Raw genomic sequence first — 16,948 nt, 5'->3', positions numbered from 1 at the left:
TTTCCTGGCCAAGGTCAGGGTCCTTGAACACAACACGAGCCTAAAAACGTGTCATCACGTGGTATATGTCTCATCTGAAAGGGGTGTAGTTCTGACGGAGAGCACCAGAAAGTCGCTCCGGCACTTCCAAAAATTGCAGTACCCATAAGGAGCCGTACACATGCCGCAGTTTCTGCGTGGCTGTGTCTTTAGTTGAAAGCCCAGTGGCGATCTGTTCATCTGTCATACTGATCATACAGTCAATAACTTTGTTGTTATTAGCATCTGGTTAGCTAGCTATGCTAACGAATATAAGAAGCTTTTTCTCCAACCAGTGAGGTAAAGGCACATCTTTATATGATCATTATAGTTATAAAAAAATAAGAGAATAAAGTAAACAGGTATAAAATTCTAGGGCTGTGCATCTTCACTGGTCTCACAATTCGATTCGATTACGATTATCCTGTCTTCGATTCAATTCGATATCCCGATGCATCACGATTCATACCAATGCGTTGCATTCTCAATTTTCTATATTAGTGCACATGGCTTATTTTTCATCAATGCATACATGCAGTAAATACATATGAACTATCTTTTTATTATTTAGAAAGTGATTCAGAAATCAATAACATAAATGTCTTGACATTAATTTATAAACCAAAATAAATGAATTGTATCGGTCTAGCCTCCCTATATCTGTGTGTGAAGTCGTTCCATCCTCAAAAACAAAAAACTATGCTTCTGCAGTCTAGCTGCAGCTTCTAGCAACAGTCTTCTGTTAAAAAAAGGACACTGAATGTCCTGAATGTGGCATCACACAAAGGACTTGAGTCTGAACACAGCAGACAACAGGAGTATTTACAATGGCATATAGAAACAAAAATACTGCATGTGGGTGCACACTTACATTATCTGTCTTACTGTTACATAAATCCCATGAATGTATGAGATTAAGTTAGCTTCATTATATCTCAATCAGTGATTAAGTGAATAATAAAGTTTCTATCAGGTTACTATCAGCCTGTCACTCATTATTTTCAGGGAGGGGGCGGGGTTCGGAGGAACGGAGAGGAGACGGTGATCGCGGAAGCTTTTTTCCTCCTGCCTTCACAAACTTTACACAGTCTATATAGTCTGAAAATTGCTAGAGGACATTCATACTCTGCAATCCAAGACTTAATTCAATCCACCAAAAACCTGACATGATTGTAACGCCAGTATTTCTTTAAAACATAAATCCCTGTGTGTCTGAGCCCACAGCGACACGGACTGATTCAGAGCGGGTCCTTCTGCTGTTGGTTCTGGACTGGTGTTCTTGTGTTGGTGGATAAAGCAGAGTGCTCCGTGTTTGGTGTTGCTGTGCCGCTGTCACGTCTGTTCCCTGATCTCTGCTTCACCGACCGATTCGATATTAAAGTGACAGAAAAAAAAAACGTTATAGTAAAGCCGCGGCCGGAAAATCAGGAAGCAACGTTACTACGCTCTAATCGATTATCTTCCGTCACTGCATCGATACCGAATCGTCCGCATCGCAATGCATCGTAGAAACGATTATTTTCAACACCCCTATAAAATACTATATGACCGTAAAAACATGTTTTTATTAATAAACAAGACTACAGTTTGAAAGGGGAGTGATTTGTAAAATATCCATAAAGAACAATTAAAAAAAAATCTTCCCGGGGAGCATGCCCCCCGGACCCCAGGGGAGGTTAGGTCCCCCACACTTAAATCATGTCCACATGGATAGGAAAACTAGATACATTTGCACACATCTTGTGTCCATATCTTTCTGTTGTGGTGGTCATGCCACAACCGTGCACGTGCATGCATGCGCGAGTCATGGTAAGATATCTGGATTAAGAGGTTGCTTTTTCTTCGCACAGCATGAAAGAAAGGCGAAATGAATGGGCCGTGATTTTAGTTCTTTCAAGCAGAGGTCAATAATTTGTAAGGCCCTCGGAAGATTTTGAAAAAATTGAAATGGCCCTCGAGAGGAAAAAGGTTCCTCATCCCTGGTCTAGCTGAACCATGTAAAAACAAAACAACAGACAACAACATTTATAAGTTAGACTTTCTACGCTCTAAAAGCTTTAGAAAACTCTTCACACATCTAGAGAATCACTCACACATGAGACCGGACACAGTCAAGCTGTTCTGGCAGCAGATTACAAACATTTCAGCAGTCTGGTGAACAAAAAAGAATGAATAAAGTTTATGCATAACAGCAAATGCTCACATCCAGAAAGAGCACAGGGGGCGGAACAATAATGAACCATTAGAGTAAAAGGTGAAGGATATAAACTGGTACATCCTAGTGAGGCTCCAAAGTGAATGACATTAGATGAACATTAGCTCTGAACTAAAGTGGTGTGACATTGAATCAAGGGCGCCGGAAGCAGGGGGGCCAGGGGGCCATTGGCCCCCCCACTTTTCAGCCCTGCCCCACATTTTCGCAGCAGCAGATGCCGCGGAAAACTGTACAAATCCCGTTTCAATAATTCCCCTCTACTCTAAAGTCGCATCTAAAACGCGATCTCATCTAGCTGTGTACATTTTGTTATTTTTGATTGTTATATTCAGTCTCACTAGCTTCAGGCATGTTTGAAGCTTGTAAAGGGAAGATGACAGCTCTCACTCGCCACTCTGCTGTTCCTCAGCGCCGCTCCCCCTCCCTCCCGCTGAAATTATGAATGTAAGGTGTATAGTAATCATAGATAACACGGCAGGGTCCGTTACAGTTTGTTTTTATCTGATTTCAAATAAGCAAAGTCTTGGCTTTCAGTACATTAAACTTGTTTCGGCAAATTCAGATGATAAATAGGCCTACAACTTTGAAGCTTGTAACGGAATAATTACAAGCGGAGAACGGAGTAATTTAACGTCACTGCAGGCATAACAACAGCCGGTGTTTCTCGTGAGTCTTTTCCCCGGGAAACAAACACAATACACACAAACGCAAAAATACACAAACACACACGTATATACACGCGGCGCGGAACACTGTACAAATCCCGTTTCAATAATTCCCCTCTACTCTAAAGTCGCATCTAAAACGCGATCTGATCTAGCTGTGTATATTTTGTTATTTTGTATTGTTATATATATTCAATCTCATTAGCTACACGCATTTTTTAAGCTTGTAAAGGGAAGACCACAGCTCGCCTCTCACTGGCCACTCTGCTCTTCCGCAGCGCCGCTCCCCCTCCCTCCCGCTGAAATTATGAATGTAAGGCATAGTAATCATAAATAACACGGCAGGGTCCGTTACAGTTCGTTTTCATCTGATTTCAAATAAACAAAGTCTTGGCTTTCAGAATATTAAACTTGTTTCGGCAAATGCAGATGATAAATACAGGTTTGAAGTTTGTAATGGCATAATTACAAGCGGAGAACTGAGTAATTTAACGTCACAACAGGCATAACAACAGCCGGTGTTTCCCGTGAGTGCAGTAATCCAAACGAAAATATCTTCCCTCCGTAGTATTTTTGATCATTTGCTCCGCTAATAATCAATCAGATCGATGGATTCCAGAGAAGAGAAACACTTTAAAGGCCTTTTTCTCAAAACGATGACTCTGTAACAGTCATTATATAATGTGACATATTTTGCTTAATATTTGGAGTACAAAAACAATCCTGATCTCATTAGAAAGCTAGGAATCAAAATGTGTCTTCGGGTCAATGCGAACGATTTCGATGGAGCAGGTCACTTTGCATTAGGTAAAATAAAGCAGGCAGACATAACAGGAAGAATATGTACATTTTAACCCAATCAAATAGGACATTGTCACACCATTCAAATGTATCCATGTAAATTACAACCAATAAAAAAGCTTAGATTTGTTTATTTGTTACGTTGTTTACTTTATTTGTTACGTTGTTCTGCTGTGTGTGTCAGCCGTTAACCTAGAGATATAAAGAATATATACACTTGCAAACATGTCAGAAGAACCAGCGCAGAAGAAAACTAAATACGGTCAATCTAAACTTAAATTTAACAACTGGAAGGTCACATCCCTGACTACCACATCTCCGGAGGCTGGACCTTCTTCAAACAGCGAAGCCAGATGAACCCAAAAGCAGCAGCTCTAGTCTGCGGCCGCAGAAACTGTCAAAACCGCCGCCGACCCCACCGCCGCCGTTGTTGAACCGAAACAGGCTGGTTCCAACTGCATGGAGGTTTGCTGTCGGGACATTGAGGCGGTTAAAGCTGTACAGCTAACTATCAGAAAAAAGGAGACCGCTAGTAGATTATTTGGGCAAAGAGAAGGTACTTCAACGCAGAATGGTACAAAAACAGAGTGGTTAATTCTTTGCAAAACCACTAAACGATAGTGATAAATTGCGATGTTAACAACCTCATGATAACCTCATTTTTTTTAAACTTAGGATCATACCTGTGTTTAGTCTAGAAAAAGGTGAATGTGTGCATTTTATTATAAAATTGTGTATATTTACAGACTGTTGCAAACACTAAGAAGCTTATAAACATCAGTTTTAAAACTAAGAGCTTTACAAAAAAGTAACACAATTAAAGATGTTTGGAGTTTTATTTGAGTTATTCATTTACATTTTTTGTCAAAGAGATGCTGATTTGAAACCGTTGTAGCCGTTACGGCATTTCCTGTTTCTGCCGGAGAGAGGGGAGTTTGTCCCAAAGCTTGCCGCTGTATTTACTCCCTCCATCTGACAGGAGGGAGCCTCATGTGTCACTCCACGGAGTTCACTCCGTCACGGAGGGGGAGTGTCTAGGGCGTAGTTTGGGATTGGGCCATACACATGCACTTTTTTTGGCCCCCCCAATTCTAAAATGAATCCGGCGCGCCTGCATTGAATATGATGAAGTTGTTTCAGCAGCAATGCAACAGATGACCAGCTCATTGCTCCACAGCGCTGCTCCTGGACGGCCTGTTGTCTGTCGTCCACATCACTGATGAAGGCCTGAGCATCTTGGAGCCGCTGGAGGTCACACGCACTCACGTGGTGGTGAAGGTGCCTCACCTCTCTCTCTTTGGCCTGGTCTGCGATCTTCTTAAAAGGTATCTGCTTCTGCGGATAAAGGGCAAGATTCTGGTGTTCCTACGACCCCCGGCCAGAGAGGAGCAAACACTGGATGTACATCTGCTGCAGAAAAACGTCCCTAAGAAGGAGGTAAGGCCATGTGCTCACCATCAGACTAAACACTGGTTTAAACCAACTTCAAAATGTGTCTCTATACTCTCTGAACGCTCCGTCCCCGGCAGATTTCTGTGTCCGCTGCAGCATGTCTGTTAGGCCCCGCCCCCAGCACACAGAGAGACACAGGGAGACCGCTCTTCTGGAGTGAAGAGAGCGGAAACAATGATATTGCAAGTTAGAAACGTAAGATGCATTTTGACAGACAAGACGGACACTTGGGGAAAAGATGCTGCATTTTGAATGTCCGATAGTCCACCATTAACACCTTAGTCCCGTCTCGTCCATGAAAACTAAATATACATTTCGTCATAGTTTTCATTATCAAGAATCTATTTTTAGCTCGTCATCGTCCCCTCTTCGTCATGTAACGAACATTTTTCGTCATAGTTTTCGTTGACGAAATTAACACTGGCATATTTAAGCTGTCGCACTTTCTGTTGTTTCTATCGCGCATTGCCGGTATGAAAGGGTCTGTGCCGGAAATATCAAACATTTAATAAAAGTGAAAAACAATGAACAAGACTTAACGTATTAATAATAATTTATTATATTTATTCCGTTTTGGACGTAGGATTTTTGACTTTGTTTAGAGCAGTGATCTTCAGCAGAGAGCTAAGCGCTGTCAGACCGGACCTAACCCTGAAAAGTATTATCATCTGAAATTAATCATTATGTTATTAATATTAAATACATATAAGTATTTTTACAACTTGTATTTAGTAATACTCTGTTGTAATTATTGATGCATAAATGTGTTCATCCATTCAATGTGGCATCTGCTATAATGGGGTTAATGTATGATATTACTTAATAATACAATACATTAGAATATATGATATGATAATTACATTTTAGTTTTATTCATTTCTTATTTCATAGTTTCTCATTATTTTTATTTTTGTCGCTCATCTTATTTTCGATTGTGTGAATCTGTGCTATCCTGTTTTTCACTCTTACCCTGTTGCTGTTTGAACTACTGAATTTCCCCACGGAGATTAATAAAGGTCCATCTTATCTTATCTTAATGTATAAGTTGATTTACTTCAATCTACTGTACTGTGTAAAAACACCCCAACAATATTACAAATAATATACTGCATAAAGCAAACTATATACTTTATTTGATCTAAAGTATTGATGTTTTTTCATTATAGTAGCCTGTGAAAACCATAACAGATAAGTGATTAAATGCTACAGTATTCAACAAACACAACTGCAGAGCTGCAAACATTGCAAACAGACTAAGTTCTACAACACCCAGTTGTCTTTGTGTATTTGTGAATGAAGCGTCATCTCATGGTTAAATCCTGTAATTGAACAAATGGAGAAATTTGGCAACGCCCTCTAGCAATTTGGCAACACCCCCAGCCACTGGGATCCGCTGGGCTTTTGGTTGGGACACACCCATGTGAGTCCTATCTGGAGTGCTACATCTGTAACTGACACAGACGGTTTGTGTTTTGGTTAACGTTGGAATAGCTTCTTCAATAGCTTATCTCAAAGAATTACAATAATCTATTTGTAATATTCCTTTACAAAGGCAATACATACTTATAATTATGTTGTGATTGATTGTGTATCTCATCACTTTGTGGAGTGGGTCCGTCAACGTTTGTTGTTGTTTAATGTGATCTTTAAATAAAGTTGCCTTGACTATCTGAGCATAACTAAAGTTACTCTGTTACTGAAGGTTGCTGATCAACACAGACCTGCTGAGAACATCACAGTCTCCTCCGACTGTGAGCTGGAACTGTACAAAGGTTACAGTGTGCACTGTGAACCTGAGGGCTTCTTCATTCAGCCTGAGGTGAGTCACTGATACTCCTCTAAAGAAACACAATGATCATTAACACACATGTATCTGCATGTGGATCCACAATCAGGAAAGAAACAGATACACGTTTAACTTCTGCTTCTGGTTTTCAGAGTAAAAGATTTGAATCAAGTTTTGGACCAGATTACGATCCGACATTTCAAGTTTCCCTGACGACGAGCACAGAGAGAGTGGTTTTGAGGGTCAAGGACCAAGGTGGAAATGAAGTCTGGTATTGTCGCCTGTCACTGGAAGGTAAAGACTCCACCTGAGCTCAGACCCAGTGATAGACTGATAACTCTAAAGCTCCATCTCATAGCCTTCTCTATTAAGGCTCCATGGCAACGCATCATTACGACATTAAACACAACCTGTAATGTTCTAAAACTATAGTAAAAACTAGTGTGGTGTGGTGGTGAAACAGTGTGGCATCATGGGAGTTGTAGTCTTCAGCTTCTCATGCTTAAAGAGCATCTTGCAGGGTTTTTTTTTTCTACATTTATGCATAAACTTGCTTGAAAATTACAATTAAAAAAGTGAATGTAGGATTTGATATGTTTTACGAGACATAAGGGCAGGAATTCAGAGGGAAAGGAGCAATTTTGCTTTTTTTTAAGGTCATACGTCAAACGCGTCATATTACATCACACAGGGGACACATCTCCGGTCTCTGACTGCGGGTATAGGAGAGTTGCGTTGAGTAGAGCGGTTGTGTTTTAGTGAGCTGGTATTTTTCGGTAGTTTTACATTGTATTTCACCATTTGTAATCATGGTGCAGTATTGTGTTTGTGCAGGTTGCACAAATACCAGCCTGTCAGGACATCGAGTCCACAGTAAAAAGGACCGGAGCTAGCGTTGGTTCCTGGGTGCGTTGTGCATCCACCTCCCTGCAGCACATACTCTCCACAGCTTTATCAGGAAACCGTATTACATCTCTCTCCCTCCTCTTCGCTGCTCTCTCTCTCTCTCCCCTCCGGTACACGGCACCGTAAGACTTAGTATGGCGTTGCATTAGGTGACGCTGTGGTGGCTGTACTGCTCCAGCCGTCTCCTTTGTGTTTGTTTGTTTCCCCCTGTCTGTGTTGTTTGTGTGTGCGTGGTGGCTGTCACTCCTGGCTCCCGGCTCAACCTCCACTCACCTGCTGCAATCAGCTGTGCACCCTCCCCGACTACACACCTGCTTTCCATCAAGCCATTTACAACGGCATATCAACGGAGGTTCCACAACCTTTCTCCGCCAGATCGTCAAGTATCAGCCGTATCTCGCGTCTCTCCTCCGGTACACAGCACCGGAGTGTGGAGTTGCATTAGGTAACGCGAGATACGGCTGATACTTGCGCATTAGTTTCTGTTATGGATCAGTATCAACAGTCCTGCCAGTAACGTTACTATATTATCAATACTACTTTAGTTATAGCCTGATATATGATAGCTAACTTCAGAATGTTGTGATGTGACGTTAGCTAACATTCTGTAGCTAACGCCGGTCACTCACCAAGATAGCTGCTCTGTTCTCCACTGGTTCTCCTCACACCACAGCTCCATTTCTCTCCGATGGCCGTTATTTCTTCTAATCCTTGGCTGCTCCTGGTCTCTTGGACGCCTAGCAGGCTCATAATTATAAGGTTGTTGTCCGTCATATGCATTCGAATATTCATGTTCAACTTCTTCTGTGTCTTATTGGGATCCATGTTTATTAATAGGTTACACCGGCCGCTCTCCCCCTTGTGTCCCCCGTGTTACGTCACACGCGGGAGGTCACGTGCCGAGGCTTTTTTATGCGGAAGTGAACATTTCTTACAAAAACGACGTCAGATGTCACTGTAGTGTATATTTCTGTATATTTTTTTGAAAATCTAGTGTATTCATCATTTTCCTACACATTTATTCACAGGTGTCTTTAACCTGGAAGTTGCTCTTTAAGTGGATTACAGCATTACAGGAGACCGTGATGAAACGTACTGTTACCTTTAAAATTACACATCCCTCCGAACCATTTGGAATAATCTATGTACACAACTCAACCAAGTATAAATAATACAGGTTTAGGAGTTTTTATCCATTTGAATGAGGAAATGTTACATATTATAACTTTAACTGAACAGAAATCCACCTCTGGGATTGTTGAGTTAATTGAATTTTTAAGAGATCTGTTTAATGTGATTGTTGGTTAACAAAAGTATTTTCCCTGTTTATCTACCAGGTCCAAGACATGCATTGTCCCAGAGAAATGTCTCAGCAGAGAGCACAGTCCCGGCAGAGAGCAGAGTCCCGGCAGAGAGCAGAGTCCCAGCAGAGAGCAGAGTCCCAGCAGAGAGCAGAGTCCCAGCAGAGAGCAGAGTCCCAGCAGAGAGTAGAGTCTCAGCAGAGAGCAGAGTCCCAGCAGAGAGCAGAGTCCCAGCAGAGAGCAGAGTCTCAGCAGAGAGCAGAGTCCCAGCAGAGAGCAGAGTCCCAGCAGAGAGTAGAGTCTCAGTAGAGAGCAGAGCCCCAGCAGAGAGCAGAGTCCCAGCAGAGGGCAGAGCCCCAGCAGAGAGCAGAGTCCCAGCAGACCAGAGGCTGCTCTCAGTTCGGACAGAGTTCATTCAAAGAGTGGCTCCAACTGTCCTGAACGACCTTCTGGATAAACTCTTTGAGTCTGAAGTGATCAGTGAATCTGAAATGACGTCAGCCAGAACCAAACCCAAAAATGACGGAGCACGAGAGGTGGTGGACGCGGTGCGAAATAAAGGAGCTGCAGCCAGCAGGGTTCTGATCAATGCTCTCCGAGAGCTGGACCCGTATCTTTACAGAGAGCTCAATTTGAGCTGAGGCTAAACCTCGTGGAGTGTATGTGACAGTTGAAGTCTACTCCTCTGTTTTGTTACCTGTACATGTTTCCCCTTGTCCTTGAAGGTAACACAGATTCTGAGCGAATGCTACTTTTGTTCTCTCTTTTCTCCTGGACTCCCTCCTGTAGCCTTTATTTAAACAGGTGTTTCTGTGTTTCCATGTTTCTGTGTTTCTGTGGGGGTATAATACGCACGTTTCAATACACATCTATCATACATCTTCACTGTTACCCTCCCCTTGTTATAATGAAGACAACAGTGCATGTGAAGGACTGTAATACACATGTATCAGACACGCTCCCCTTGCTATAATGAAGACAACAGTTTTTAAAATGTAAAAAACACTTCTTTTTTTTTCTTTTTTTTTTAAATGTCCTATTTACATTTAAACATTTTCACACACAAAATCAATAGTTATACTGATTGTAACATCCCCAGGACCGTCTCCAGCTTAGAATTCCCCAGATTACTGGAAATATTCATGTGTATGCTGTTTTTGACACAAAGATGCATTACATCTACAAACAGAGCATACAATGAGAGCACATGATACACGTTTGATGTTTGTTTCATTTCTTCGGTAATGTTACAGAATGTTTCGGAAAATGAAGATTCCAGGACCACTTTAAATGTTTCGTTTACAATCGTTTCCCAATGACCAGGAATAGTACTGCCAGAACGAACGATATCCAAAATGTCTTCTAGTTTACAGACTTCAGCCATTCTGTTTACACGGGGATCACCATTCACTCTGTTTTCAATCGTCCTCATCACCACGCTTATTAAAAGGGTATTGACTACATTCTGATCAATATATACCGAGTGTTTTGCATAGTAGTTCCCCATTTTTATTTTACTTTAAAGAAAAAGTCAATGTATCGAAAAAGAAAAAATCCCTGGCTTCAACCAACCGCAGGTTATTAGTCTTCTTCTTCTCCATCCAACTCGGCATGGATCTTTTCAAGTCTCTCCTTGAGGCGTCTACAATTTTTGAGATTGTGCAGAAAAGCCGTGAAAATTTCTTTATCAATAAGAGTCTGGTCGATCTCAGTAATGAAGTCGGTGAGCCAGAGTCCTTTCATTAACGCGTTGTAATTGTTTCTGAAGAAAAAATCGGGCATGTCATTCAGACAATCGTGTTGCCTCTGGCCGGGGTGACTGACTCGGCATCCGTTGCATATTTCTTCTCTGTACCGATGTATCACCCTCTCCACAATATCAACCAACACTGATTTCACTGTGTCCATAAACAGAGACGTCTTGGCCCAAGGAGCAACATCAGCAGCAGTAGTACTGCAAGATTCGGGTGTCCAGAATGGTGGAGATGATGGTAGTCCAGGAGTTTGTTCCTGGCTGCAACTCACGGGGGGAGACTTGGTTTTTCTCAGATCCATAGCTAGTTTTCAAACTGTCGTCTTAGTGGGGTCCTTAGTTTGAGATGCTTTGCTGAGTGGAGGGAGGGGCTTATTGCGTTGAGTGGGGGGAGTCATCTGTAGAATTGAGAGTTTTTTTCACCAGTATAATGTCCCTCGCTGTTTGAGTCTTTTTTTTAAAGTTATTTTTGAGCATTACCCAGTTATTGAGAGCATTGCAAAACTGGCTCCGGTAATGGTACAAATCTCAACCTGTCGTACAATGGACAGCTTCCCCCCCCCATCTATGTATATACTCGCATTTTAGACTCTGTTACTAACTGTATATCTGTAGACTTGGTATGTCTTAAATGTCCGGTTAGGATGTATTAGAACAAAATCTAAAATGAAATTTGTAAGTAAGCCATCTGTATGTAAAAAAACACCTGTATGTAAATTGTAAATAAGCCATCTGTATGTCAAATATATCTTGTATGTCTTAAATGATACGATGAATTGGAAATGGGGGACCCTGATGTAAACAAGACAAAAGTCTTTCTCTGGTCTGCATCCCCTTAACAATTGTATGTTTTGAGCTGTACTGTACTGTACCCAATATACAAGCTGTTAATAAACTAATCAATCAATCAATCAATCAATCAATCAATCAATCAAACACACACACACACACACACACACACACACACACACACACACACACACACACACACACACACACACACACACACACACACACACCAAAAGGCCTGACAGCCATAGGACGAGGTAAGGGTGACATTAAGGGAGTGTGTGACTAACTTTTGACGAGGAAGGTGTTTTCTTTGTTCTGATCAGCCCCAATCTGCATACTCTGTCTGAATACATTGAGAGTTACTTTTGACTCTAACAGTGTTCCACTGGAGTCATAGCTTTCTGAACTTATTTCTTAGCAGCAATTCGGTTTCTTTTTAATGGCCTAGGCGAATTTTGGCTTTTTTTCTCTTGCCAATATACTTTTAGACACACTTTGAGGTATGCAAAGCCTTAAAATCTAGAACACTGATGGCTGGCTTACGCTGCAAACTTCATCGCCTTTTAACAAGAGAGTAAGTATATAAAACGTTATTTTGTATATTTTACACATTAGCAGAAACAGAGAGAGATGGCATTGAAAATATGTACATACACATTACAAACATGTAAATAGTAGACAAAAACTAAAAAGAATTTCCCAGCCTTTCTGTGTTCTGATCAGCTCTGAATCCGCATATTTTGGTCTGGATATATTGACACCCCCGAGTCTCCTCTCAACCCCCTCCTACCTGCTTTTTCTATACTTTTACAGCCTCAGCCGACTGCAGGACCTTGGGTGTTAAGAGACAGGAGTCTTCATCTCCATGTGAAGACATCCGTGACTGATTCACACACACACACACACACACACACACACACACACACACACACACACACACACACACACACACACACACACACACACACACACACACACACACACACACACACACACACACACACATACACACACATCAATCTGGTGCACTTTGAGAGCAAAATGAAGAGATCTATGGATACATCTCTCAACACCCATATGAAACAGAACTGTAAGCAGATTTTTCTATGGATATTTTTCAAATCACTCCCCTTTTAAACTTTATTCTTGTTTTACTGTCATATAGGCTAGTATTTCATTTTTAGTGAGTGAGTTACTCCGATGAGTACCAGGAGACAGCGGTTGGTACTCTGGTACAGTTGTGGTGAAGGCATCTGACGTACTTGAACCGAAATGTCTACATGCATAGCAGAAGATGGCATCTTTTTTACATGAATATTCCAATCTCTGTTTTGAAACCATGAGCTGCATGGCGGTAAGTTGTTACAGACGTCTCGCTGATTAAACCCATATCGAGGCGTCTCTTGGCCATTTTTTCTTTTTGGAAAGATGACTTGATGATTGGAAATGACTGGCTTTTTATCTGCACAGGGTTCTTTTTTTTTTATCTCACTCCACCCCCTCGGTCTTCTGACATCACATAATTGGGGCGGGCCCTTCTGTCACTTTTATGCATATTAATGTGATGGAAGCGGCATTTTGTTTTAATAGACTTGGGGGCGGGCCCACCTGTCACTTTTTATGCATACTAATGTGATTGAAACATTTTTTATGATACACCATAAGGCGCAACAGTGGGGGCTTTTCACACCTGTGAATACACATCAACCCCCTCCTATCGACGGATCTCACACCTACTTGGGATATCACACCTACTTGAGATCTCACACCTCGATCAAAGGGGAGGCGGGACTTAGCTCATTTGCATAATGGGGGGAGGTGTGACCTGTCACTTCTTTATGCATACTAATGTGATGGAAGCGGGATGAATAATACTACTCTCATCAGAACAGAGTGGGCGAGCTGACCAATCAGAGCACAGTGGGAGGGGGGGGCAGGAGCTCCAACAAGCCGTGTAGGACAGAGAGTGAATACACATACTTTATAGAGATGCTGTTTGAGAAACCAATGTGAGTTTGGAACATTGAACAATGTAAATGTATTCTAGTAGACCTCAACAATGGAATTATGATCAGTAGAAATGGCCATGACATGGGACCTTTAATGTTGTGTTTTGGGCCCTATAAATTCCGTTTTCATTTTCACCAAATTCCGTTTTGTGTCTTTCTAAATTCCGTTTTTTCCGTTTTAATTTTTTAGAATTCTGTTTTTTCCGTTTTTTTCCGTTTTAATGTTTTGGAATTCTGTTTTTTTCCGTTTTTTTCCGTTTTAATGTTTTGGAATTCTGTTTTTTTAACCTATTTACTCGTATTTTACCACAAAAAAGGGTGTGTTTTAATGTTTTCAAATAAAATGTACACTAAATAGAAATGACCTCCCATTTATTGAGGCGACACAATATTGCACATTCCCTCAATACTTTATTTACTTGAAAAACTTGCAACAAAACATTGCACTTCAAGTTCCAACAAAAGTTTTCTTTTGAGCTGTAAACTTTCTAGTGAAAACAAATGGCATTTAAAAAAATAAAGTGCTCAACAAAAGTTAGCTTATGAGCTGTCAACTTTCCAGTGAAAACAAATGACATTTAAAAAAAAAAATAAAGCGCTCAATTAGCCTTTTTTTTCTTCAAGTGAAAAATGACAGCTTTAAACAAAACACTCAATTTCAGAGTCATTCAAAACATAAATCAAATTTAAAATATATTTTCCACAGTGCATAAAGTGCATCAAAAACAAGGCAAAAAAGTAGCAGGAAGTTCCTGAGTTATGAAACAACTTTCAAACTATATAAAGTGACTCTGAACAAATATCCAACTTGTAGGACTACTTAGTCCTTGCGAGCAAGTATCTTGTCTCTTCTAAGTTTCCCACCTAGCAGAGACATCGCCATTGAAATACATGATTGCCAGCCTCTTTGTGTTGAGCTCAGTGAGTGTCTCTCGCTTGTCTGTGAGGAGAGTTTTGTATTTGCTATTTTTCCCTGTTCCTAACGTGACTTTTGGATAACAGGTGGTCATCGCACGTATTTTTGCGCTTCCAGTCAACAGAGTGTTGACAAAATTTACAATACATCACGTCACCCGACACGTAGAAGTCAGCGGGGAACTGCTCTGCTCGTGATTGAGCGGATAGCCCCGTATTCCGTATCTTTTTAGCTGACGGAGGGACAGCCATGCTTGCATTTCACTTGTGTTTGTTGGGGGTGGCGGGACGGGACCGCATGAGACAGTGACGCAGGGGTGTGTTACGCTGATTAGCGTCCCCCGGGAAAGTTTTCCCAGGTTTTTTGTTTCACTTCCTCACGAAAACAGCATTTCAGTCTAATTATGTCAAATTCCGTGATTATCTGCTTTTTTCGGGAATTTCCGCGATTCCGTCCGCGATTCCGCGATCGCGGAAAATATAGGGCCCTAAGTGTTGTTTTTATGAATATTTACTTTGTAAAGTGTCTTTGAGTTTCAAGAAAAGCGCTCAATAAATAAAATGCATTAATATTATCAGATGTTCTGTTGGTTTTTTAAGTTGTTTTGCATTTTAGTAAACACATTTGAAAAAAAGCTTAGCAAATATATTCCCTTGACTTTAGACTACATGTTATCAATTTCTGTTAAATCAAAGGCATGAGAAAACTCCTCAGATTCAGAAAATGCACCAACTGATTTTGAGAAAGTGATAATTTTGTGATTATGAGAAAAAAGCCAACATTTTGAGAAAAAGTGAGAATTTTGAGGAAAAAGTGAGAATTTTGAGAACATTTCAGAATTTTGAGATTTTCAGAAAAAAGCCAACATTTTGAGAAAAAGTCTGAATTTTGTGATTTAGAAAAAATGTGAGAAAAAGTAAGAATTTTGTGATTTTTTGAAAAAAGCCAGCATTATGAGAAAAAAAGGTGCATAAAACAAAGTGATAATATACAACAGAAGTGATCGTAGTGTTTAGGATTCAAGAGTCTTAATAAAAAGCTAAGGAAGACTTTTTTTTTCTTTTATTGGCAACAATCTTTATTATCTCTTCCAGTTTTTACACTCTTCTTAGTAGTTTTTTTATTTTATTACAAAACGCTCACTCCAACCATCCAACACGGGAACAAGATGAAAGGGAAAGCTAACCGTCTACACTAGCGCTTGGTCGTGTAGATCCAATACCGATCGATGTGATGCTGCCGCTCACACGATGAAGTCATCAAAAATATAAATGTGAACAGCCTTTTAAAGTTTTATTTTTTTTTTTTTTTTTTGAATATATCTGTCATTAAGGAATGACAGCGAGGAAAAAAACAGCCGTTTGAAAAAAAACAGGTTAACTTCAAAGAAATGCTGAAGGAAACGGCGTCTTCTCTGGCGGCTTTTCTCTCGCTCTTCTACTCGCTCTATTTATTTCCAAAAAAGACATTCAGTTGCGCAAAAAAGGGAACAAAAATAAAATAAAGGAAACCAAAAAAAATAACTGATCGAGTGTTCGATCCGTAATACAATCTCTCCCAGTTGAAGAATTTTTTTTTTTTCTTGCTTTTTTGTGTGTTTCTGTTTATGCAGAAGGATTTTGCTGATTCAGGGTTTTCTCTTCTGAATCCTCCACGGAGCGTCTTCCTCCTCTAGCTGTTGTCGGACTCGTCTTCATCCTCGGCCTCTCGCAGCCACGTGAAGAAGGCGGTGACGGACTTTAGAGCCACGCCTTTCCCCTGCTGCTCCGCCGGGTCTTTGCTCGACTCCCACTTGTAGAAAGCTTCTTCTTTGATCACGTCCTCGTCGTAAAGGCTGTCGAAGAACATCCGCAGCAGGTCTGAAGGAGAGGGGAAACACGAGAGACGTTAATACATTACTCATTGACTATTTAAACTATATTACATTACATGTTAGACGCTTTCATCCAAAGCGCCTCACATACTCAGTACTGTGGACGATCCCCACAGGAGCACTTTGGGGTGAAGCGTCTCAGGGACACTACGACATGCTGACTGCAGTGGGGTTTGAACCTGATCACAACACCTACGCACTATTCCACTGCCTCCCATATTAAACCAATTATAAAGCCTAACACATACTACAACAGTCAGAACTAAAAATGGAGAAGCAGCGTTCAGTTATTACGCTCCAAATATCTGGAACAAACTCCCTGCAGGTCCGCTGAAACTTTTAAAAGGAATAATTTACCTACATTTGATTGATTTCTCAAACTTATAACTGAACTTATGAGGCGATATATAGCGGCACAGCCCTTCAAATATTTTCTACGTGGCCCTCGGTGAAAAAAGTTT

General features: G+C 40.8%; 2 protein-coding genes across 2 annotated transcripts in view; one reads left to right on the top strand and one right to left on the bottom strand.

The window, feature by feature from the left end:
* LOC307034964 (NACHT, LRR and PYD domains-containing protein 12-like) overlaps nucleotides 1-9,785 on the top strand; it is a gene marked incomplete at both ends in the record, with an annotated part of 129,324 nt that extends 119,539 nt beyond the window's left edge. The window contains 4 exons of the mRNA XM_079673888.1: nucleotides 4,877-5,136; nucleotides 6,854-6,970; nucleotides 7,090-7,231; nucleotides 9,181-9,785. Coding sequence (XP_079530014.1) covers nucleotides 4,877-5,136; nucleotides 6,854-6,970; nucleotides 7,090-7,231; nucleotides 9,181-9,785 — 1,124 coding nt within the window. The remainder of the gene's footprint in view (nucleotides 1-4,876; nucleotides 5,137-6,853; nucleotides 6,971-7,089; nucleotides 7,232-9,180) is intronic.
* A 5,876-nt stretch (nucleotides 9,786-15,661) lies between these two features.
* LOC307036160 (eukaryotic translation initiation factor 4 gamma 1-like) overlaps nucleotides 15,662-16,948 on the bottom strand; it is a 38,817-nt gene continuing 37,530 nt past the window's right edge. The window contains exon 17 of the mRNA XM_079676235.1: nucleotides 15,662-16,473. Within this exon, the coding sequence (XP_079532361.1) occupies nucleotides 16,286-16,473 (188 nt within the window). The 3' untranslated portion in view covers nucleotides 15,662-16,285. The remainder of the gene's footprint in view (nucleotides 16,474-16,948) is intronic.

Source organism: Notothenia rossii (genome assembly GCF_949606895.1).
Source record: "Notothenia rossii genome assembly, chromosome: 4".
Classification (NCBI taxonomy): Eukaryota; Metazoa; Chordata; class Actinopteri; order Perciformes; family Nototheniidae; genus Notothenia; species Notothenia rossii.
The sequence above is the reverse complement of the archived record's forward strand: the minus strand, read 5'-3'. Positions and strand labels throughout refer to the sequence as shown.